General features: G+C 39.2%; 3 protein-coding genes across 3 annotated transcripts; all 3 read right to left on the reverse strand.

Annotated features, from left to right (window-relative positions):
• Window positions 1-418: 418 nt before the first annotated feature.
• ccdc169 (coiled-coil domain containing 169) lies at window positions 419-4,518 on the reverse strand (the record flags this gene model as incomplete). The annotated part of the gene is made up of 8 exons (XM_083910485.1): window positions 419-599; window positions 1,059-1,153; window positions 1,642-1,695; window positions 2,072-2,170; window positions 2,974-3,014; window positions 3,611-3,721; window positions 4,255-4,337; window positions 4,442-4,518. The coding sequence occupies 8 exons, from the start codon at window positions 4,516-4,518 to the stop codon at window positions 419-421; spliced, it is 741 nt and encodes a 246-aa protein (XP_083766611.1).
• A 1,652-nt stretch (window positions 4,519-6,170) lies between these two features.
• Window positions 6,171-11,242, reverse strand: sparta (spartin a; the record flags this gene model as incomplete). Its single annotated transcript, XM_083910487.1, has 7 exons — window positions 6,171-6,390; window positions 6,975-7,065; window positions 7,167-7,328; window positions 7,414-7,608; window positions 7,774-7,927; window positions 8,254-8,448; window positions 10,448-11,242. The coding sequence occupies 7 exons, from the start codon at window positions 11,240-11,242 to the stop codon at window positions 6,171-6,173; spliced, it is 1,812 nt and encodes a 603-aa protein (XP_083766613.1).
• Window positions 11,243-19,114: 7,872 nt separating this feature from the next.
• On the reverse strand, window positions 19,115-25,056 carry ccna1 (cyclin A1; the record flags this gene model as incomplete). The annotated part of the gene is made up of 11 exons (XM_083910488.1): window positions 19,115-19,246; window positions 21,129-21,149; window positions 21,259-21,327; window positions 22,080-22,083; window positions 22,763-22,896; window positions 22,969-23,082; window positions 23,176-23,380; window positions 24,139-24,365; window positions 24,448-24,560; window positions 24,635-24,854; window positions 24,940-25,056. The coding sequence occupies 11 exons, from the start codon at window positions 25,054-25,056 to the stop codon at window positions 19,115-19,117; spliced, it is 1,356 nt and encodes a 451-aa protein (XP_083766614.1).
• Window positions 25,057-25,343: the final 287 nt, after the last annotated feature.

Below are 25,343 nucleotides of genomic sequence, written 5' to 3' on the forward strand. Positions count from 1 at the left end.
CAACTCCTTCACAAAGATTTCTTCCGCCCACAGTGTATCGTAGTATCTACTGTGCAACTAAAGTAATAGATGTGGTGTTTGTTACGTAATGAAAGTTGGAGGTGGTGGTTTGTAAAAACTGCCTCAAGAGGCTCCAGCCATATTAGAAGATGACCTCACTAAAGTCATTTTTACCCTCTCCAATGTTGAGTTTTTCAACATAAATGTGACAAGTTACACAATGAGTTCAGTGTATAGCTGTATAATAAACACTGGATTAGAACCATGGTATGTGGGTAGAAAACTCTACATACAAAAACTGCATTGTTTCTTCACAATCAGCTTTGGAGAAATGTGAACAAAGCCATAGGAAGGTGGTGGGCGTGTAAAGTAAACCATAAAATAACACCATGAAAATGTAACTATACTGCGATTAGTGTTAGTGTTCCAGGTAGTGTTTTAGGGTGGGTAACCTGCTGCCCCTTTGGGATTTCTCCTCTTCTCGCCCCTCTGCTGTTCCTCCTCCACCTTTCACATGTGGTGCTCCTCGTCCTCCATCTTCTACTCTCTCCATTCCTTTTTTCAAATTAGCCTCTGGATTCCTGCTGGTCTGCTTTCCTCTGTTTGCCAAAAGATAAAACATTGAATGTGGAGTCAATTTCTTCAGCATGACTCAATCCAAAAACACAGTAGTTACCACAGAAACTCTACCACAATATTAACTCCTAATATGTCAAAATAAATGTAGTTGAGTTGAGGAGGTCCACAAACTCATTTCGTGTCCCGAGTGTTAAATATTTGGTTTATCTCAGGTTACATGACTTTATTCTGACAGTTCTAGATTTTCCATACAATGCAAGTCATTATTCTGTTTTAATAAAAGTAGTTTCATGTTTTTACTGCACAAGTGATGCCAGTTTGAGGCTGATTTATGTTGTAAAATAATATTGTACATGGTATTTTATAGGTGGATTAAAGTGTAAAGTGAAAATAAAATATATGGAAAGAAAATCTTACCAAAGGGAATGTAAAGTTATTCTGTTTATATTTATGATGCCATGAATACCGTGTGTATTTACCTGCTGTGTCTCACTGAGCTCCTCAGTTTGCTCTCTGCTGCCCTCTGTGGCTGAGTGGAGTACTGCCTTCTTTGGCCTTCAATGGTGGAGGACAGCTGAAGCGGTGGATAATTCATGATCACAGCAAGTTCACGAACTCCAGACACATAAACCTTATGTTTACTTGTTTGAAAATACCATATACACACTTTGTAAGTGTTGGGCTTCCGTCACATGTTTTCAAATGCGTTTCTAAAAATGCTATAAATGTAGAATAGTTCCCCCTGCAGCAGCCATTGTCTCAGTCCTAAAGGAAACAGTTCTGCTGCAGCATATGGCGTAAAGTCCTTGACTAACTTTAATTTAACAAGGACTCACCTGTGACATAATGCAAGAGAGCAGCGCTTCAAGAGGATGAATGAGAATCATAATTAGATGAGAATGTAAAAAAGCTGCCTGTGCGCTGTCCTTTTGATGAACTTGGCAGCAGTTTTTCAGCGTGTCATACATAAAATATTGTGTAATTTGTAGTAAAAAAAAAAAAAAGATTTGGTTTGAAAGCTACACAGTTGACCTGCCAGGGTTGATTAGCGTGAACGCTTACCTTAGCAATTTCAGAAAGATATGCTCGTCGCTCATCGTTGGTCTTATGAAAAGCCTGACGTTTGAGAGAAAACAAAAGACGGCGTCAGTATAATCAGCCTGCTCATGGCTAAAGTGCTGGCTCTGTGTATTCTTGAAGTCTGCAATGTTAATGAGCAGATTACTACATGGATTTAGTGGTGGCACATGCTGCGATTAAACCTGCATTTATCTAACATATTTCCTGTTGTTGAGCAGAACAATAAACAAAGGAAGCTAAATGCAGTCAAAGCAGCGCATGATTAAGAATAAACACATCTTTTTCAATCTTTTGCTAATCATGGTACACATGCATCACCTGAGAGCTGCTCGTCTTGACGAGACAGAATCTCAGTAATAAACATAAAATCTCTAACTGCTCGATCAACAACAACAAAGACAGAGTGCGACACCTTTCGCTCCTGCTCAGTTCTGTGCAGACAGTCCATCAGCTGACTCTGGAGGTCAGACTTCTCTTCACTCAGCAGCTTCACACGCTGCCGCAGAGTTTCCTGCAAGGAAAGGAAGTGCATCCGTTAACCTGCGACATTAGCTGGGATTAAACCATAACAGAATGTCAGTGTACAAGATTAGATTAGGCCAATAAGTGTAACCAAATCACAAATTAGAGCAGAGATGTGAAACGTAGAGTGGAGTAAAGGGCATATTCAATGAGAAGCTGGTGGTTTTCCGGAGATGGTGCACTTGTTGTTGCAGATGGCTACAGTTACATATTCATATTTTGCAAGCTGCTCCAGAAGTAATTGTAAAGCAGACAGATTTTTCCACAAAACAGAGGATATGAACCAACCTAACATATACAAGTATTCAACAATTACAGAATATCAGAGAAGGCGTGAATGTTCTTAATTATTATTGGACAACATGGTCTCAATAAACAATAGATTGCATTAATTAACGCTGATATATATTCTCCTCACATACTCGGTCTGAATACAGAGCTCCAGTTCAGTCTTCATGGACACACTAATGAGCATCTGTTAGTTCTGCCTTCAGACACACAGACACACACACACACACACACATACATGTTTGGACTGTGTTTTGTCAACATTCAGGGTGTGGTGTGCATTCATGTGTGTGTTAAAACTGTAATTATTGCACATTACTGTCCAATGGTTTGTAATGCAGTGATTACAGTGTTGTGATGGGTTTATTCATCCTTGCGTAAGTTGGAGGAAAGAGTGTTGATGCTGCCTTCTCTTCACTCCATTCTGTGTCTCTGGCTCTCCCTGCTGGTGTGTACGTGTGCTTCAATCATAAAAACATCAGTAAATGAAGACGGATCACTTACTACTGCCATGTCGTCAAAGGAGCGGATTGAGGCCAATCGATCTGTGAGAAACAAAGATGGTATGTGAGCAACAAAGTGTGCAAACAATGCACCTTGCTTAAACGAGTCAGTATTTTTCCACATGTTAATTAATACTAATGAGAATGAAGACTGATCCAAAAAGAAACCAATCGAGTGACCCTAAATGCTCAAGGAGAGTGAATACACAACAAGACACAGGTGAAACCTATAGGGACAGGTAATCACAACAGCAGGAAACTGGACAAAGCAAGATTTAACAGACAAGGGTTAAACTACAAAAGTAAAACAGAAAACTAAGAGACAAGACAAAGGAAAAATGTTACATTCTAAAATGAAACTACAAAGAATCAGAGGCAGATCATAACTGGACGATGACAAAACAGCCACCATTCAAATACACAAAAATGTACTGTAGCTTTCAAATGATGAGATTGAGAATGAATTAAATCTACTGTATGTATCCTTTAAGATGATCAAGCTCTTGCTGTAGAGAATATAAACCATACTGGACCCTGAGCTGCTCAATCAGAGCTTGATTTAAGTTTACACATGTCAATAAAAACTAATAAATTTATGACGTTCCTGTATTTACCACAACAAAAGCTTGTGAACTCACCCATGGGGTTGCCTCGCATGTCCTCCAGCCTCTCGTGAATGAGCGAGCTCTGTCTTTCCAACTGTCCATTCAGCTCCACCTGCGTCTCGTACCTCGTCTTCCACTCATTACCTGGAACAAAAACAGATTACCAAGAAAAGTGACAGTGGTAGAAACAAACTAAGCTTTTATTCCTCCAACTCAAAAATCACAATTTGAAAGACATGGCAAATGCAAAGTCTACTGCAACTGATCATAAAATCCTCCTCATATGTCACAGAGACTCAGGAATAATGTTCATATAACAAACCGAACTCACCAACAACAACAGTACAGCCAAAACATTTGCATAAAAAAAAATCTTTTGCAGACTGCAAATCATGTTTATGTTTTGAAATCATGTTTTGGCATGTGGCGCCACCTACCGCCGTCTACCAATCATTGCAGTCAGTAGAGTCTCATCTACCGAGCAACCACGGGTTGCCAGTTACGTCAGAAAACGAAACCTACAAGACCTTGGTATTTTGAATTTGAATGAAGTAACCATTTTTGGCCAAATTCTTACATATGGCACCTTCAAGCTATACATCATGTAAATATATATTTTGTAATAATAATATTAATATATGAATTTACGTGACCATGTCCGACAACAATGTACTCACCTTCTCCATCAACACTGTGAAGTCTGCCTTGCAGTTCACACATGGTGTTGCGCAGGTCAGACACTGAATCTTCAAGCATCTCTCTATCACCAAGAGCCACACGATGTTAGTTTTCCAGCAGTAAAAACGTATTATATAAATTTAAATCTTATTGATGGACAAATTAGTTATTTTGGGACAAACTCACTTCATTTCCCTCTCGTGTTCAAGGTCTGCCTGCAAACGCGTCAGGTCATGTTTGCTGTAGTCGCTTTCTCCACTCATGTTTCTGATAACACTGAAGAAAATGTTTACTGTGCCTGCTCAGGGGTTTCCATGGAGACGACCGTTTCGTCTGCGCCGGAAATGACGGAGAAGGTAGTTTTTGCGGGAGGTTTAAATGCAAAGTTAAATCTCCTGCTCACAAAATTACGTTTAGGTTTAATTTTCCTGCGTCACACAGCTTTAGCATCAAGGAACCGTCTTATATTAACCGTTTTATATATTGTGTGTGTGTGTGTGTTTTACCTCACCTTTCGCGGTAGTAATCCAATTTGTTTGGAGTCCGTGGGTCACAAAATGCAGTTTGTGGGTAAGTAAATTAACAGAAAGTGTTTCTCATAAATTAAATTTACATTTAAGGGTCAAAGTCAAACCGACGGAAAAAAAAAAACATGGAGGAGAACCACGGGGTGCAAACCAGGAACTCTTGAACAGCAGAGCGTGGGGAAGACAAGAAAGGAGGGGGATCGGGAACAGAAAAGACAGAAAATGTGTCTGTAAATGTATACATAATGTTGCATTCATTGCTATTTAATTGATATACTGTTAATATATATATGTGGTTATTTTCATTTCATGTAATTGTTTGAGACAAGATTGTATTTTATATTGTTTTATCGAGTGACACTTATTTTGAAGGATCAAACCGGAACTGTGATTACCCTATTTCCGGTTGCGCTCGTCCGCCGGGTTATTGACAAGGATGGACGTTCATATAGCCCCGCAATCGTTTCGTTTCATTTTATAAGTCACGTTCGTCAAGACAAGGATCAAGGACAATCGTTCACGGACAATTCCCTCATTGTGGCATGCAGCCAACGAGGTATTTTATTGTTTGTATGTATATAGTTATGTCATGTTGTAGGCTAAGCTACATTCTATGATGTGTTAATGTACCTAACTTTATTGATTATATTGTTCTGTACAGTTTTCACGGTATTGATGAGGAAGGAACTTCATTAAACCAGTTCAAGAAAGCTACTTGTGTTTCGTCGTGCCTGGGGGGAGTTGGTGTCATTAAACGAAGAAAAAAAACAAGCCAAAGTGGTCCAACAAAGACACTGGGGAGCACAGAGACAGGTACAAAAATGAAACACCCGTGAGACCAAACACAAGACACTGGGGAAACACATTTGGGCGGGGCGAGCAATCAACGGGGAAGCCAGGACCGGAAGTGAAATCTTAATAAGATACACTCAAGGGAACTACTTCAAAATAAAACAGAAAGCAAAGAAAAAATATGAAAGGTATTGAAAATATATTTATTTTTTATTATATGCAAATAAAAAGCAAACTCCAATACAAACATGTATGCTCCGTTACTTCGGGGTAGTGGCTTGAACCCAGTGGGTAATAAGAACATTTAAAAAAAAGTTTATTTAGTCATTGCCTTAAACATATAAGTCAAAAGTAGACCTCAGTAAAAGGTTTAAGGACATAGATACTGGGGTTGTGTTTGTTAGATGAATCCAAATAAAACACTTTATTTAAATAAAATAAGACAATATTATAATACTAACACCCAAAAAAGCATATGTCCAATAATATTGAGACTTCTGTATTTTGGGGTTTTCCTTTTGTTTTTCATTCCACATTAAATTTAGTCTCCTGATATAAAATTGTAAAATAAGCTCTTCCTTGTTGGAAATGGGAATCTATTTTTTCATCTGTCCGTCATCTTTCTTCTGCTCCTCCTTCCCCTCAGTTGCCGTCGTCTGTCCTTCCCCAGATTTGACCATGGCCTTGGCCGTCTGTTTGCCCGTTGTCTTGAGCACCGCTTTGATGCCCAGATTGTCAATATTGTATGCACTCACACCAACATTGATCACTGACTGGAGAGCTGTGTCTGTGGCTTGGCCTGTGGGTTCACCGTACCTTCACCGTGAACAATATGGTGGGATTAGGAAAGGGTGGGTTGGTGTGAGGAAATACATTTGTAGGGAATATTACACCAGAGTTCAAGAAAAAAAAAACATCAAATTGTGGGTGTGTTGTATTTTAATTAGTTACAAACCAGGAAAAGGGGTTACAAATGGCATCACCACACAAACACTGCAGTTAACAAGGAAACACACACACACCAGAGAGTTAAACTTCGCCAAAAAATAACCCAAAATATGGACATTGCGTGTAATTTGGATGATGTCTTATTTTAGGGTTATTTTCTGACTTGCTCTGAGAGTTTAAGAGTGTTAAAAGAAAGCATTGAGTATTTGCCTTTGCTCCCCCGTGCAGTCATTTGTTGCTGGGCATGTTAAACAGACTCTCTAAGCCCCTAAATCTGAAAAAGGAAACAGGGTTTGAAAGCAGGTCAGGTCCCCAGCACACCGAGAACAAAGACACAGAGTCAACAACCTCAAGACTTTCTGTTGTTGAAAGTGAACACACGGATTTAGAATAAAAATCAATCAAACAATCATTAATGATTGGAATGTTGTGTTGAAAATGTCAGCACTTACTTGTACGTCACATTTGTGACGGTCTCTGCTCGAACACTTTTGCCAACAAGCTTTGCTCCGTTCTCTAGACTCGTCCAGACGGTAGAGAAACCTGGTTTGGATGTAAATGGAAATGCAATAACACGACTGAACGCCCATCTTCATCCATCAAGTAGATTCCATTTGTGATGTACAGTTTTCTCGGGTACTGACCTTGTACACTGCTGGCTGCCACATGTTTGGTTCCTTCCCAGTTTGAGGGCTCGCCCTCTTTGTGCTTCTTCAAAGATTCTGGGATCAGCTTGGCACCGTGTTTCTTCACATGCGGCGCCATCTTTTCTGCCACATGTCCTGCCACTGTGCTCACTCCATTAACTGTAAACATACACAAGGAATGCACAAGGTGAAGAATCAATACATTACATACAATACAGATTTCTAATACGTCTTGGTTCCTTACCTAAGAACTGGCTGACTCGCAGGACACCCCCTGTGGCCTGTTTAGTCACCACCAGACTCTTGGTGACACGAGGGCTGACCTCTGAAGGAGTTTCCTCAGGCGTTAAGTTGTCCCGAATCTTTCCTCCTCCTCTGTGAATGGCCCGACTGGTGGCGTCTGCTCCTTTCACCAAGCCTTCACCCAACCACGTAGCCCCTAAAAACAGACATTTATTGCTGTAAGATGTGTTGTACATCATTTTCTGTGCACAACTGAATTTTGCTGCATCACTAAACACCGCCCTCTAGTGGTCATTTTGCAGAAAGAGGAAAACTGTGTATGCAGTCTATGAATAAATGTGTTGGTTTTTTTTAGACACACCTGACAGGATTTTTTGTGCCATCTTTTCACTCCATCCAGGAAGCAGCGGCTTTTCCTTCTCCCCAGCTTTTTCCGTCAGCCCTGGATCTAGAGCTGGACCAAGGGGCACTTTGGTGCTCAGGTTGATGACCTCTGACTCCGCCTCCTCAGGACTCTGTCAGGGCAAATACAAAAACAGCTTTTTTTTGAGAGGGTGCATTTAAAAATGTGCACACACACGATCAGGTGTCATCTTTGAGAACCCCTGATCTGTTTCTGGCTTAGGTGCAGAAGGGGGAAATCTTGTACATACTGTATTATTTAAAAACAGCAGGATGCGTTCTGTAACAGCCTGATAACATCATAAAATACGTTTTGAGTTTCAAGAGCACCAGGAAGCAAACGTTTGGGCAAAGTAGAAAGCAAAGGCACAGACAATAGTCAGAAACTATCATGCAAATCATTCCTTTCGTTAGGTCGATAGAGGCAGTAAAGACAGACCTGGATCCTGAGATCAGCCAGCTGCGACAGGAGGTCCTGAAACAGCTCTCGACAGGCAGCAGGCAGGTCAGAGGACAACACGATGCCCACATAGGATCCTGGGGTCACTGCCAAGGGGTCGGTGAACATGAAGATCCCAGAGTTGGCCAGCAGCACCGGAGTGTTTGCTGTCAGTGGGTACAGCCAATCGCACACCTTAACAAACATGGAAAAACAAGATTAGAATAAGGAAAGTAACAATTAGCCGTCAGGGGGTGACACCATTAGCCTAATTCTCACTCAGTTAACGACATCCTGAGGAGTTAATGGTCTGAGTCAGTGATTTCAGGTCTTCTCCAATTAACATCGTGTCAGTTTTGTAAATTATGTTCCCTTTGAGAGGAGCTCTAAAGCAAATATGCATGGCACTAGGAGTTTGCTTTTTATATGCAGTCTATGGATGAAGTTGATCTAGGGCCGGCCCAAGGCATAAGCTCGCTGCTCCCAAGAGCAAAATAAATAAATAAAAGTATGGATTATAGTTTATTTACAATTTTTCTCCCTGTTTTTAACCAAAGCTTTTTCACAGTTTTTACATAGTTGTCAGATGTGATTATTTCACTTTATATTTTATTTATAAACCGTTTTTATCACCTTGTTCCAGATGCCTCTGTTGATTTACATTATTATTTAAGTATTTGTTTGAAATTTATTTGTTTATTGTATTTAATGCCGTGTTTTTTAACATATAAAAGTAAAATTTGTATTACAGAAGTGTATTTTGCATTCCCCCCCAAAGATTGTTCACATTTTTAGATTTTCAGACCTTAATATCTTAATATTCTATTTATAAACCGTTTGGTTTTATGTATTGATTCTCTATGTCGCCAGTAGGGAGAGTTGCTGAGTTTGCCAAATATTAATTGAAAGATTTTTCTGTAAGTTTGCAAACCTGGTGTCTGCTTCCATGCAACAAAAAGTTCTCACATTTAGTTTTACAAGTGTAAGTAGAATAAGTAACTTTAGTAGGTGTGTGAATGATCAATAATTGTTATTATTGGCAGCTTAGGGCCCCATGGAGGCTTGGGCCGGCCCTGTTGATCTACATTACATTTGAAGATAATATACTGCTTTTTATATCATTGTATGTGGGGGAAAATACATCAAATTGTGTTTTCTTAACATCCTCAGTTCTCGACAAGGACCTCAGGTTTTTGAAATCAGACAGAAAAACACCTGATTTTGCCACATCAGGACTTAATGTCCATCATCCATCCACACAGATAGTAATGCATAGACATAGACTTGATGCGTTCGGTATGCCACCAAACAAAATGAGCCCTCTGTGTTGAGAGTTCAGGACACAACAGAAGTGCAGACTCATCTGTTAAAAAGGACCATTGTCTTTGACGGGAAAACAAAGAGAGCCTGGTGTGGTCGGCTGCACGGTCATGGGACAGACGGACACAGTATTATACTGTACATTCTTTGTAGAGGTGCCAGAATACATTATTACTGCGGCTGGTCAAAACAAAACATTGATACATAATCAGATTACACTTAAGTGTTGGCTAACTTTAAAGTCTTAAAGGTGCCATTTGTAAGAATGTGGCCAAAAACGGTTACTACATTCAAATTCAAAATACTGAGGTCTTTTAGGTTTTTACGTTTTTTGACGTAACTGGCAACCCGTGGTCGCTCGGCAGCTGAGACTCTACTGACTGCAATGATTGGTAGACGGCGGTAGGTGGCGCCACATGCCAAAACATGATTTCAAAACATAAACATGTTAATATTATATTTTTTTATATCAAATTTTTTGGCTGTACTCCTGTTTTTGGTGAGTTCAGTTTGTTATATGAACATTATTCCTGAGTCTCTGTGACATATTAGGAGGATTTTATGGCCAGTTGCTTTAGATTTATTACATAATGCACCTTTAAATCATCTGTTAATAAATCAATACAGGAGGAAACATGGAAACAGCTCTCATTTACCGTATGTGGGTTGTCAAACTTTACGTTGACAATAACCATGACAACGCCATTATTTATAAACAGAATTCCCTTGTGACGACAAAACAACAGAATGACTCACACAGTTGGTTGTATAACTGGTCTAATTCCATTGACGTGGTTTCTGTTCACACTAAACACCCAACAAAAATGCTGTGCTGACACAGCACACAAATATGTATTAGTAAGACTTTACTTACATGGAGACAAGCTGAGGGTTGTCCAGCAGCAGCAGCAGCAGCAGCAGCAGCAGCAGACTCCTTGCTGTCATTGTCAAATGCGATGATGCGCAGGTATCCCGGGTTAGACAGGGACGTGACCTGTCCATTTGGTGCCACGAAAAACAACTGCACCCCGGCGGGAATGAACAGCAGCTCACTCCCGTTGCGTCCAGCCTCTGCCTGATTCCCTGACCAGAGGCCATCAGGACCATAAGCCAGGCAGCTGTGCCCGTTGGTGGGCTTTGGTGTGTACGCTGGAGGATGGTCCCCTGGGTTAGCCATGGCTGCTGGAGCCACTGCAGGAGATGTGAGTCCGTATGCAGCAGCAGCAGGGGAAGGAGGCCGAGGAGGGGCTCTCTTAGGGGTTAGGATTGCGTCCTGGGTTCCAGTCCTGGGAGGTATGCTGGGGTGGAGCTGACTGCTGGGTGCCAGTCCTGGATTAAAAGTGGGAGGAAGATCCTTTAACAGTTGCCGCTTCTGGCCTCCTATTGTCAGCTGAGAGGTTGCGAGGTCAGAGAGGTGGGCGTTGACAGTGCGCAGAGTGTCCCTCATTCTCTGCTGGAGCTGCCTGGCCTGGTCCCAGATCTGTCCCTGCTGCCTCTCTCCCTCAGTGGGGACTTCCACACCTTGGGAAAGGTGTTTCCGGCCCTTCCGGTAACACTCCAGGGCTTTCTCTGCCTCCCCTCTCTCTTCAGCGTCCAGCCCACGACTCAGGGACTCGTACGCCAACTTATACTGGTCCTTGATGATGAGCAGCTCTGCAGGCTCAGCCATGCTGAGACAAAGATTAGAGTTTAGAAGAATAAAGGGAAGAGAATAAAGTCAAATAATTCATATTAGACATAATAAGCAAGTCATTCTCTTAATTTATTCTGCCTTTTATCTGCCTTTTAACTTTAACACACCAAACAATTAAAGGTTTTATTGGATCTCCTGTAGCTGCTCAAGTCTCTACTGTGGTGGTGTATCTAATATGTATGAAAATGATGTCTCATAATCCTCTTTCACAATCAGAGACTGATTTCTGAGTTCATGAGTTTGCATTCCTAAGCTTCCTAAATTGGAATATTTTCACGTTTCTTTGCTCTATATAAGCAATAAATAATTGTGCCCGTTCAGACCCTGAAAAAAGTAGTAAAAACAGACTCAGAACAGAAGTAAAGTCTAAACTGTCAAAATATATATCATGATACTTTTAATATAAGAACTAAAACTGGATCCTTTCAGCAGCGTTTAAAATATGAAGGGGAAAGGTACGTCCAGCAGGTGGCAGTATTTCCCAAGGTGCAATTCAACAACAACAAAAAAACTATCTGTTGCCAGTTAAAATGACACAGGGCAGTTACTTATGAACACAGGTGTGGACTTTTCCTCTGTTTCAGCTCAGTGTTTTTAACCAACCACATTTTCAGCTGACAGTTTTTTTTAATTCGGACATGAACTATTATAATATAAATAAATAAATGTGCGACACTGACTTGAAGAGCACGGCACACTTTGCGTGACTTGGTACGTTCCACTCCGCCCCTCGGTGTGGACGTATTTAAAACGTTCCACCTTCATGTAATATCACAATTGTCCACCGGAGGGAATTTTTCAACAGTTGAGCAGCCATGAAGGGCGCTTTCCGTGACTTGGTACGTTCCACTCCGCCCCTCGGTGTGGACGTATTTAAAATGTTCCACTTTGTATTTATCAGTCAGAACTTTCAATGAGAGAAGCAACAGAGAGAGGACGAGGAACAGCGAGGGACAAACATGTGGTAACTGAACGACATACAAACACACATTTCTGAGTGTTTCTGTTCTCACTGTTGTTAACATCCGAGCTGAGTGATTCGTTCACAGGTGTTTAGATGATACCCGCTGCTGCTGCAGCTAATGTGACGTCACTGCTCCGCGTGACTGACCATTGCAAGTGTGTGTTGTCAATGCAACTGTCACAATTAGCCACTAAGTAGGAGTCAAAAAATGTCTTCATAGTGTCAATAATGTCCTAGTATAGTATGTCAACAAAAACTGTCCAACTATAAACCGTCTAACATTCCTTATTATCGTATGTTACCAAAAAATGTCCAACCTTTAACTGTCAAAAGTGTCCTATTATAGTATGGTATCAAAAAATGCCCTAATTTAAACTGTCAAAAATGTCCTAGTATAGTATGTGATTTAAAAAATGTCCAATTTTAAACTGTCAAAAATATCCTAGTATAGTATGGCATCAAAAAATGCCCACATTTAAACTGTCAAACGTATAGTATGTGATTAAAAAATTTTCCAAATTTAAACTGTCAAAAATGTCCTATTATAGTATGTCATCAAAAAATGCCCAAATTTTAACTGTCAAAAATGTCCTATTATAGTATGACATCAAAAAATGCCCACATTTAAACTGTCAAACGTCCTAGTATAGTATGGTATCAAAAAATTTCCAATTTTAAACTGTCAAAAATGTCCTATTATAGTATGGCATCACAAAAGTCGATATACAAACTGTCAAAAATGTTCTAGTATAGTATGACATCAGAAAATGTCCAAATTTAAACTGTCGAAAATGTCCTATTATAGTATGGCATCAACAAATGCCCAAATTTAAGCTGTCAAAAATGTTCTAGTATAGTATGACATCAAAAAAGTCGATATACAAACTGTCAAAAATGTTCTAGTATAGTATGTCATCAAAAAATGCCCTAATTTTAACTGTCAAAAATATACGACGCTGAAGTTGGCACCACATTCGCCTCCGGTTCTCTTTAATTTACCGTTCCACCTTAAAAAATGCAAGTTTCGGCCACTGGGTGGCGAGCTATTCTGCAGAGCACACGGCTGTTGCCTGGGGTGTTTTTTTTGTTTTTGTTTTTTTTCAAAAATACTTTCCAGCATGTACAGGTGCATACACATACAATAGATAAAAACACTTGTATTTATCTATTTGTGTGTATTAATTTAAAACACACAAAATAAACACTTTAGAATAACAGCATTCAATAATATTTACTCATTTTAATATTTAATCATTACTAATTTTGATATCTTTTTAGTTCTGAGAGGGGGATATTGCTGACTTTGCAGTGCCACCTAATGGACAAATAAGGTTTCCCGTTGAATGTCTCACCTGATTCCCATACTACACCTTCTCACCTTTTCAGTGATACCCCATATCTCCATATCTACTGTGGAATTTTGGAGAAAATCCACTTCAAAAATCAACATTTTGACGTTTTCATTGCAACACTTGCTGACTTTGCAGTGCCACCTAATGGACACATAAGGTTTCCCGTTGAATGTCTCACCTGATTCACATACTACACCTTCTCACCTTTCCATTGATGCCCCATATGCCCATATTTACTGTGGAATTTTGGAGAAATTCCATTTCAAAAAACATCATTTTGACGTTTTTATTGCAACAGTTGCTGACTGCACTGGCACCTAATGGACAAATAATGTTTCCCGTTGAATTTCTCACCCGATTCTTCAGGGGTAACTTAAGAGCATGATGTAGGGGGTGGATTGTCCACATTATGGTCACTGCCTGATGTGCCACACTTAAACAAATCTACTGGCTTAACATGATCTTGTATGGGCCATTTCTAGACTTTTCCTCACCGACGTTGTACTGTGACAAATTTGAGGGCACCTTTCCCACTAATATTGGCCTAACATCAAATGCTTGACCTCTTTAGATTGCTGAGACCCTGTAGTTTCTTAGGTTCAATTAATGTGTGATGTGCTGGCACAGAGTTACAACGGCCATAACATTTTTTATATAAAAGAAAAACTTATTTTAAAACATAAAACTTATTAATGGGGTGGTCATTTTATTATAAAATGTAATTGAGACATATTAAGATTAATTTGACAATGTAAATCATTAAAAAAAATAAATTGTCATGCATGGATTTCCAAGACTCCAAGCTGTCCAATCGTGTATAATATCACTATGCTCCATAACAATATGCTGTATACAACTGACCATGTTGGACGGAGATGGGAGAGGGCGTTAGGCGTACTCTAGGGGGCACAATGTCCTTCTCGGCAAGTCCGTCCACTCGGGAGCCATATTGCAACGCACTTTGGACACTTATCGGGCATCTATTTCGGGCAGAACTGTGCATGTGCAGTGCATCATCATTTTGATGGCAAAATGTTGATTTTTGAAATGGAATTTCTCAATTCCACAGTAAATATGGGTATATGGGGCATCAATGGAAAGGTGAGAAGCTGTAGTATGTGAATCAGGTGAGACATTCAACGGGAAACCTTATTTGGCCATTAGGTGGCACTGCAAAGTCAGCAACTATTGCAATGAAAACGTCAAAACGTTGATATTTGAAGTGGATTTTCTCCAAAATTCCACAGTAGATATGGAGATATGGGGCATCACTGAAAAGGTGAGAAGGTGTAGTATGTGAATCAGGTGAGACATTCAACGGGAAACCTTATTTGTCCATTAGGTGGCACTGCAAAGTCAGCAAGTGTTGCAATGAAAACGTCAAAATGTTGATTTTTGAAGTGGATTTTCTCCAAATTTCCACAGTAAATATGGACATATGGGGCATCACTGAAAAGGTGAGAATGTGTAGTATGGGAATCAGGTGAGACATTCAACGGGAAACCTTATGTGTCCATTAGGTGGCACTGCAAAGTCAGCAAGTGTTGCAATGAAAACGTCAAAATGTTGATATTTGAAGTGGATTTTCTCCAAAATTCCACAGTAGATATGGAGATATGGGGCATCACTGAAAAGGTGAGAATGTGTAGTATGTGAATCAGGTGAGACATTCAACGGGAAACCTTATTTGTCCATTAGGTGGCACTGAAAAGTCAGCAAGTGTTGCAATGAAAACGTCAAAATGTTGATATTTGAAGTGGATCTTCTCCAAAATTCCACAGTAAATATGGACATATGGGGTATCACTGGAAAGGTGAGAAGCTGTAGTATTCGAATCAGGTGAGACATTCAACGGGAAACCTTATTTGTCCATTAGGTGGCACTGCAAAGTCAGCAACTGTTGCAATAAAAACGTCAAAATGTGTTTTTAACAAAAAAAAAAAAACACCCCCACATCAACAGCTGTGTGATCAGCACTGCTCTGCAGAATAGCTTGCCACCCAGTGGCCGAAACTTGCACTTTTTAAGGTGGAACAGAAAATTAAAGAGAACCGGAGGCGAATGTGGTGCCAACTTCAGCGTCGTCAAAAACGTCCTATTATAGTATGTCATCAAAAAATGCCAAACTTTTAACTGTCAAAATTGTTCTAGTATAGTATGACATCAAAAAATGCCCATTTAAACTGTCAAACATCCTAGTATAGTATGGTATCAAAAAATGTCCAATTTTAAACTGTCAAAAATGTCCTATTATAGTATGGCATCAAAAAATGCCCACATTTAACTATCAAACGTCCTAGTATAGTATGGTATCAAAAAATTTCCAATTTTAAACTGTCAAAAATGTCCTATTATAATATGGCATCACAAAATTCCCAAATTTAAGCTGTCAAAAATGTTCTAGTATATTATGTCATTAAAAAATGTTAACATTTTAACTGTCAAAAATGTTCTAGTATAGTATGACATCAAAAAAGTCGATATACAAACTGTCAAAAATGTTCTAGTATAGTATGTCATCAAAAAATGCCCCAATTTTAACTGTCAAAAATGTTCTATTATAGTATGTCATCAAAAAATGCCCATATTTTAACTGTCAAAAATGTTCTAGTATAGTATGACATCAAAAAATGCCCACATTTAAACTGTCAAACATCCTAGTATAGTATGGTATCAAAAAATGTCCAATTTTAAACTGTCAAAAATGTCCTATTATAGTATGGCATCAAAAAATGCCCAAATTTTAACTGTCAAAAATGTTCTAGTATAGTATGACATCAAAAAATGCCCACATTTAAACTGTCAAACATTCTAGTATAGTATGGTATCAAAAAATGTCCAATTTTAAACTGTCAAAAATTTCCTATTGTAGTATGGCATCACAAAATGCCCAAATTTAAGCTGTCAAAAATGTTCTAGTATAGTATGTCATTAAAAAATGTTAACATTTTAACTGTCAAAAATGTTCTAGTATAGTATGACATCACAAAATACCCACATTTTAATTGTCAAAAATGTTCTAGTATAGTATGTCATCAAAAAATGCCCAAATTTTAACTGTCAAAAATGTTCTAGTATAGTATGGTATCAAAAAATGTCCAATTTTAAACTGTCAAAAATGTCCTATTATAGTATGGCATCAAAAAATGCCCAAATTTTAACTGTCAAAAATGTTCTAGTATAGTATGACATCAAAAAATGCCCACATTTAAACTGTCAAATGTCCTAGTATAGTATGGTAACAAAAAATTTCCAATTTTAAACTGTCAAACATGTCCTATTATAGTATGGCATCACAAAAGTCGATATACAAACTGTCAAAAATGTTCTAGTATAGTATGACATCAGAAAATGTCCAAATTTAAACTGTCGAAAATGTACTATTATAGTATGGCATCAACAAATGCCCAAATTTAAGCTGTCAAAAATGTTCTAGTATAGTATGTCATTAAAAAAATTTAACATTTTAACTGTCAAGAATGTTCTATTATAGTATGACATCAAAAAAGTCGATTTACAAACTGTCAAAAATGTTCTAGTATCGAATGGCATCACAAAATGCCCACATTTTAACTGTCAAAAATGTCCTATTATAGGATGGCATCAAAAAAGTGGATATACAAACTGTCAAAAATTTCCTATTATAGTATGGCATCACAAAAGTCGATATAAAAACTGTCAAAAATGTTCTAGTATAGTATGACATCAGAAAATGTCCAAATTTAAACTGTCGAAAATGTCCTAGTCTAGTATGGCATCAACAAATGCCCAAATTTAAACTGTCAAAATGTCCTCGTATAGTATGGCTTCAAAAAATGCCCAAATATAAACTCTTAAATGTCCTTATCCACTCTGGTATTATCGGGCAGCTCAGTTAAGAATGTTATTGTTTTGCTTTAATCAAAGACCGGCTCCTCTCTGGAAGGAGATGGAGGAACTCCAGCTTAATGTGGGGGGCCACATTACATTACATTACAACATACCTGTATTCCGCAAATGCCCCCCAAAAAATTTAAATAAATAAATAAAAAAATACAACAAACCCTATATGTAATATAATATGATTGTAGTGTGGCTTCAAATTAAAAAAAATATCTAGTAGATACATCCTCTCTCTCTCTCTGTCTTCAGCCCAGTATGTTGCTGTTGACATTTGAAGAAATAACTGTTAAATTTAACATGCCCTGTAATCACTTCTTTAAATGCTTGCAGTTGAGAAGTTTAATTAGAACACAACAAAATCAAATCATCCCTTCAATGTCTATCATAGAAAAACTAATGAGCATGATTTGTTTAGGGACAGGCATCGTTTCTAAATGATATAAGTGCCTGGTCGATGCATGTACAGAGACATGTGTGGACAGGCTGTAGACATGGAGAGAGCATCTCCATCAGAACTAACCTGAAATGACTGCAATACAAATGGCCGATGAGAGCATGTATAACTACAGAAAAAATAGAGCAGATTCAAATAGTCCCAATAGCCAACAAATATTTGTCGCTTTAGGTTTATATTATTGGCAAAAAGAATTATAGCCCTTTCATGGAAAAACATCAGACGACCAATAGTGGATAGATGGTTGTCTGAGAGCAACCACACCTCTCCCATTACAAAATATTACCTCTACAATAAAACACCATCAACAATTTTTTTTTTACCAGATTTGGGACTCATTCATTTACTATCTAACAGGAATAGATGAGATGCACATGATGTCAATAGTGACCCTTGCCAGTGAATAATACAACAGAGATGTTTCTTGATATAACCTTTTTTCTCTTTTATTAAGACCATTAACTCACTAACCAGATCCCCAACCAAGAACTGGAATAAATTAGCATGTTTGTTCAATGCATATGATTGTGCTTCCTTTGTTATGTTGTGAAAACAATAAAAAGAATGTTGGTTTAAAAAAAAGAAATGCCCCGGTCTAGTGTGTCAACAACAACTGTCAAAATGTCTTAGTATAGTATGTTGTCAAAAAAAAATTAAAATACAATATAGCATCAAAACTGTCAAAAATGTATTGTATGAGTATCTATTCTGCGAGACAGTCCAGGTGTTTTAGAAGCATGATTGTAGGACGCATTAACACTGATGTGAATGTAAGATTGTTCAAACTAAATTCAGTGTTAAGTTAGGTTACAAAATAAATCTAATGTTTCACGTGAATAAGAAATAAAAACCAAGAAACAACTTAAAGTAAACCAGTAAAAAGACACATGACACATTGGACAGGACACTTTGGGTACAAGTGAAATGTTAACAGACTAAAGCCTTGTCTCTCTATTTAGTAGGAGGTCCTCCAACCTGTGCACTTCACAGAGGAGGAGGAGCTAACAGGAGCCACTGTCTAAACAGTGACACTTAGAGCTATCGCTTTAACCAAGACAACTAGTGACGCTCACACATTCATCACACACAGTTCATGTGCTGATCATGTTTAAGCAGCAGTTACTGAACAAACACCTGGACCCAAAAATCCAATTTTAGTGAACAGGATTTTTTTTTTTTAAATTTTTTTAAGTCTCCTAACCCTTTACCACCTCTAGGGAACCAGGGACTGCCATGTTGAGGTCTGGAACAATGCCGCAGGTTGTGGAACGGAACCAAAGCCGCTGGACTGGAACGACCCTGCAGTTGTAGAACTGAACTTGCTGCACCTGCCACAATGGTGGGTTTGTGTCAGTCTCGCAGGTTCAGTTCTACAACTGCCGGGTTGTTCCAGTCGGCAGTTGTAGAACTGGTCCACGGGTTTGGTTCCAAAACCGTGGACCAAAACGTTACGGAACCCAACCTGGCAACCCTCGCACTGCACACAGCCCCAGACGTTGTGGAAACCCAACCTGGCAACCCGCGCACTGCACGCAGCCCCAGCCATTGTGGAAACCCAACCTGGCAACCCGCGCACTGCATGCAGCCCCAGCCATTGTGGAAACCCAACCTGGCAACCCGCGCACTGCACGCAGCCCCAGCCATTGTGGAAACCCAACCTGGCAACCCTATCACTGCATGCAGCCCCAGGTATTGTGGAAACCCAACCTGGCAACCCTGACCAAAAAAAAAAAAAAAAAATTCATCTAAACCAGATTTTTCGTGCACACCTCACCCCCTCCTCCAGTCACCACCGTGCACATCTCACTTCTTCCACCAGTGACCACCGTGTACATCTCATCTCCTTCACCAGTGACCCCTCACCACAGACAGACACACACAGACAGATACACCACCCCCACACCATTGAACCAACGCGCAACGCAACGCAACCGACGCGGTATCGAACCTTCAACCATGTGAACTGAGCATCAACCTCAATCTTGGCCGAGTACTAAGCCACTACACCACCGATTTCTACACACATAAGGGTCCTTTCGTCCCCTTTCAATCTTAAATTGCATGTTGGACTTTAAAAAGTTTGGTACTTTACAAGAATCGAACCCACAACGTCAGAACTTGAGAGCAGAGTTCTTACCAACTGCGCCACTGTTTCTGACACTAGTAAATGTTTTCGGCGACCTTTGACTGTGCCATGATTCAATTAAAATGAAAAATTTGCACAATTGTGGGATTTGAACTCATAATCTCAGGGTTCCAAGTCATCTGCCAACAGCATGAGCTATTTGTCCAGATATAGGGTGCATGTTTTCAGTTATCTTAACTTTTCCATGTTAGGCAGGGTTTTTCAAGTCCTCAAATTTTTTTCAAAACTCTCCCGACTCTATTGTCAGGTGTTCACCAGAATCTACAGTTTTCAAAAAACAAAAGCCTTGCTCTGGGATCCTCGGGAATCAAACCCCAGTCTCCCACTCCATGTGGCAATGTCAAACACATAGCGCTATATCAGAATGAGAAAACTTTTTGGTTTTCTTTATATATTTCATCTGCTTGTCATATTGGTATTAGCATTTAATTGTGTATTATTGAAAGTCTTCCAAATGTTAGGGAAAAAGCACAAGGACAAATGGCTTATGTGGTTGAGCACGCTTGTGTTAAGCTTTGCAATCGTGCCTTTGGACCAGGGTTCGAGTCTCGGATGGAACAAGGTTCTTCCTGAATGCAGTTTTGTATGTTCTCCCATGTGTCTAGAGGGAAGGCAAAGATAACCGGACGCTCCAGGTGTTGTAATCTGGTTATTGTTCATAGTGTTTATTCAGAGAAATATTATCCCCCATGTTAACACAATCAGTGAAAGAGTGTAGTTCGTGCCTGACAGTCACCAATGTTTGCAGCCTTAAATCAGGCGTGAAAAGGAAGAGAACGACTCTGAAGTAGATGAGTTCATGCCAGAAAAATCTTTGAAATGTTAAGCGCTGCTTGCAGCTTTAAAAGTTTGCGGAAAAATACAACAAATCAGGTTTTACCTGAACAACAAGATCTATGGACCTGTGTGTGAGGAGGATATATTCTGACTTTACACTTTAAATAAATGCATTTATATGTTGTTTTGGTGTTCAACAAGAATGCTGCCTGTTACATTTCCTGACAAATAAAAATACATAAATAACTAAAATAAAAAGGCTCAGTACCAACATAAAAGTGGCTTACCTTCAACCGAAATGTGATATCCTGCGAAATTAGGAGCAATAAATACAAATAAATAGGTCTTTAATCCACTTCTTTAAGTCACTTTTTCTGTGCTGTCATTGTTGTCGATGTGCGTTCACGACTATCTCACCTGCCGGGTTGGCTGCAGCCACAGACACAGGACAAGACACGCCCCCCTCCCCTCCCCTCCCAGAGGAACCTGAGAATGGGTGTGTTACGCACAGAAAAGGGGGCATGTCTTCCCCGTGGTGCAGCACGACCTACTTTTACCAGTGAAATAAAACAAAAGTTTGAGAGGACTTTCAAAATAAAATCAATTAGCTGCATGTTGAATAATTAAAATCTTTATTTACAAGTACAAGCACATTACAGATAAATGTGATGTTTTAAATGGAATTATATATTATTTGATTAATTTAGTAATTTATGATTTTTAATGTATTTTCTTTCATCACATTACTTTTATATCATATCACATTAAGTATTATTAGTCTTAATTGTTAAAGAAATTGCTGTGTTGTGCATAAATGTATGAGAAAAAACATGTCTGGAAGAGTCTGGTACGTCTATGACTATGACGGGCAGAGGAATGTGTTTTGTTTGTTGTGTTCTCAGTGGAATTACGCTGTGGAAGATGTGTCAGACGAAGGGTGGAGCTGTGGCAAAAAGGCAGGTGGAGCAATCTTTGACGCACGACAGTACCTGTGGGTTGAAGTAAAATAAAATGGAAAATGATGACTCGCACAAAAGGTACAGTCATACTGAATACTTATTATTATGATTATTATATAAACAGAGGTGGAAAAAGTACTAAAATATTGTACTCAAGTAAAAGTACCAATACTTTGATGAAATATTACTCAAGTAGAAGTAAAAAGTAGTTCATTTGAAATGTACTTTAAGTAAAAGTTACTTAGTTACTTCCTAATCCTAAGCTATTTTGGAGCTCACCTGCCTGGCGCGACACAGGATGTTAAGTCACTTTTGGAGCACGCCATCTATGTTCATGCACCAGTGCTGGTGATAATCACATCATCATTCGTCTGGTTCTGGTGTAAGACCCTGTAGGTCCTCATTGTGCTGAATTTTTATTTTTACTCAGTAACGGATAGGATTTATAAAGTAACTAAGTACAATACTTGAGTCAATACGTACTCAAGTAAAATACAAAATCCTGATTTTAAATTGTACTTAAAAAATACAAAATACACAAAAAAGTCTTCAATACACTAACTTGAGTAAATGTATTTAGTTACTTTCCACCTCTGTATATAAATTATGGTAAACAAATAGACTTGGGGGCTAGTGCATCATGTTGGCAAAGATGTCTGCACATGGTTCAAGAACTGTTTACTTTTTCATTTTTGTTGTAATTATTCATGACAATATAGTTGACCTCCGCCATATCTGCGCTCTCTGAGTGCTTTTCTAGTTATACTTGTTTTATTTTTACGATAAAACAAGTCAACCTTTGAGAGTCAGAGGCTCATACATTATTGTTTTTATTGTATAGCTTTCACGGCATCTATGGTGTCCAAAGAGCGCAAAACATTATTGATGAACATAAAGGAGAAATAAACTACCAAAGACATCAGTATGAACAACAATAATAATATAATGATATCATATCTTACCTTGAACTCATATACTTTTCCCTGATGGCCTGGTGTGGGAAACTCTCTGCACTCAGGTACAGCTTGTGGAGGTCAGTGAGGCAGGGCTCAATTTCAGCCAGGGTATAGCCAGTAAAGGCAGATAAGGAATCTGGCTAAAATAATAATAATAGTATTAATCATGATGAAAAGAGAAGAAAAGAAAGAGAGAGACCATACGCACTCACCCAGAGAGATTTGTTGACAGTGTACGAGGCGAGGCAGTAAACTCCGGCTGCAACTATAGATGGAGAGTAGTGCAGGAATGGTTCTATTTCCAGCAGGCTTAAATCAGCGACATACTAGAGGCAGGAAACATTCAAAGTTGATCAAGGTAAATTCAGAGCCTCATCGTTCAAACACACCGAGCATAAACCCCCCAAAAATGTACTCACCAGGGCCAGATTCTCCGTGGTGGCACAGATGGCCTGGATGGATGTGAAGAGACGGAGGAACTGTCTTACGGTGGGCACCGCCAACCTGAACACCAGTATCCTCAGGAGAATGTGCTCCATTTGAAGCAGCTGCTTCTTCGTGTAGGTGTTGTCTGTGGTGTAGATGAAGTCGCTCACCTCGGGAGGGCAGATCTCCTCGTATTTTCTGCAAAAGGTCAAAGGTCACGAGGACATTGGATTTGATGAAATGATCAGTTACCATGAATCAACCTTTTAAAACTCTAAACTGTGTTTATTTTCACAATACACAGATGTTAATGACGCAATGAATTACATTATTATAATTTCACAGGCATAATTTTGCATAAAATCCAGTTGCGTGTTTTATTGTGAATATTATATATACAGTGCTTAAACAATGTATTAGACCATCATCCAAAGCTGCTCTAAACAGCATGAAAATCTGTAAATCTGTTTCTGTAACGGTTAATACACCGGTATGAAAAGGCTGTTTAACCGAAATGACATTTTTAATGCTAAAATATAATTATTGTTAAAAACTGAAAAAAAAATTGTAAAGCACATTATTTTTTTTTTTTCTTAAGATGTGAAATTATAGTTATTTATTTCCTGAACACAAAAGTTAGTTTAAGTGGTTGAATGCTACATTTTTTACTTCTCAGAGACTGCCCAAAAGCTAAAATTTGGGTATAAAAAGGTGAATTTAGTTTGTTATTTGCCAAATAAATAACAATAACTTTTAGTTTGAAAGATTTAAAAAAAAAAAAAATGTGTTAAACACTGTATATATGCCAAGTGTATGTTTATAGATTTATGACACAGTATTTGTACAGGAAAACACAGTTCTATAGTGCATGGCATTAATAGTGTGACGTTATGGTGAAATAGAGTTAATAGAGAAGTTCCACAAAACAATATAAGGAAATCTAAATGTGCACTCACGAAGCGATCAGTAACGCTGCGGTGCCGACCAGCTGCAGCTTGCTCCGTTTCACCATTGACGTGCAGGACAGAGAGCGATCCAAGAGGCCGACGGCGAGATGCAGGGTCTCTGAAGATAGGTGGTACTCGTGAGCCACCTCGGCCATCCAGTCCACCAGGACGACCCGCATGCCGTTGGTGATCTCTGGGTGTTTCTCCAAGTAGCTCGGCATGGGCATGAACTTCATCTGGCATGAGAAACAAATACACCACACACAATAACACGACAGAAAGGATTCAGTGCACTCAGTTGTTTGAGTAAATCCTCACCTCACTCTCCCTCAGGTGTTTGTGGATGTCCTCTGCATACTCATTCATACCCAGCACCTCCACTGAGATGGAATCGTCTTTGTCAGATTGCATAGAGGATTCCGGGCATGGGCCTGTAAGGATTTGAAGTCTTGTTATTATTATGATGCAAGTCTTGATAGATGCTGTTTGTGAAGGTCATACTCACTTGAAATGGACTCCCAGAGGAGTCTCAAGTCTTCCCTTTGCAGGACGGGGATTTCAGTATCGAGGTCCAAGCTGTCCGACACCGCTTCTTGACCAGAAGCTGTGAGAACGACTTCACATGACTCATGGGCATAAAGGTCAAAGGTGGAACTGGAGGTGAAGACAGCATTGGCATGCTGGGAGCTGCCCGAGACCGAACTGTGCCGGGAAAACTGGCCTCTCTGTCATGAAACAATTTGCCAAATTAAGTGTAAACAGAACAGGAAACGGCTTTCATTTATTCTCCTCAGACTATCAGTCCCATACCTGACCAACGGATGGAACACACTGCACATTCTGTGACAGGACACCGAGCACCGTGCGCTGCTGGCCGGAAGAGGGAATGTTTTCTTTGCTCCTGGGGCTGCTGCTCGAAGCATTCATCTTCAATACAAGGAAACGGGGGGAAGAGTCAACAACTGAGGGGTCAAATAACAATCATGACTTTTTGTGGTGCCTTAGTAAAACACATTTTAACATGTACAGTAACATATAATGGTGCGTTTTAAAACAATTCAAATATTAAGACATAAAACCTCAGACTAGTAGTTCCCAAAGCCAGAGATAATGCATTCAAATAGTTTGTTTACATATTTAAAAAAGTATACATTTCAAATTCATGACAAAATTAAACTGAGTGATTAATAATTTCAGATCTGCACACATTTGTT

Source organism: Microchirus variegatus (genome assembly GCF_963457635.1).
Source record: "Microchirus variegatus genome assembly, chromosome: 2".
NCBI classification, from domain to species: domain Eukaryota; kingdom Metazoa; phylum Chordata; class Actinopteri; order Pleuronectiformes; family Soleidae; genus Microchirus; species Microchirus variegatus.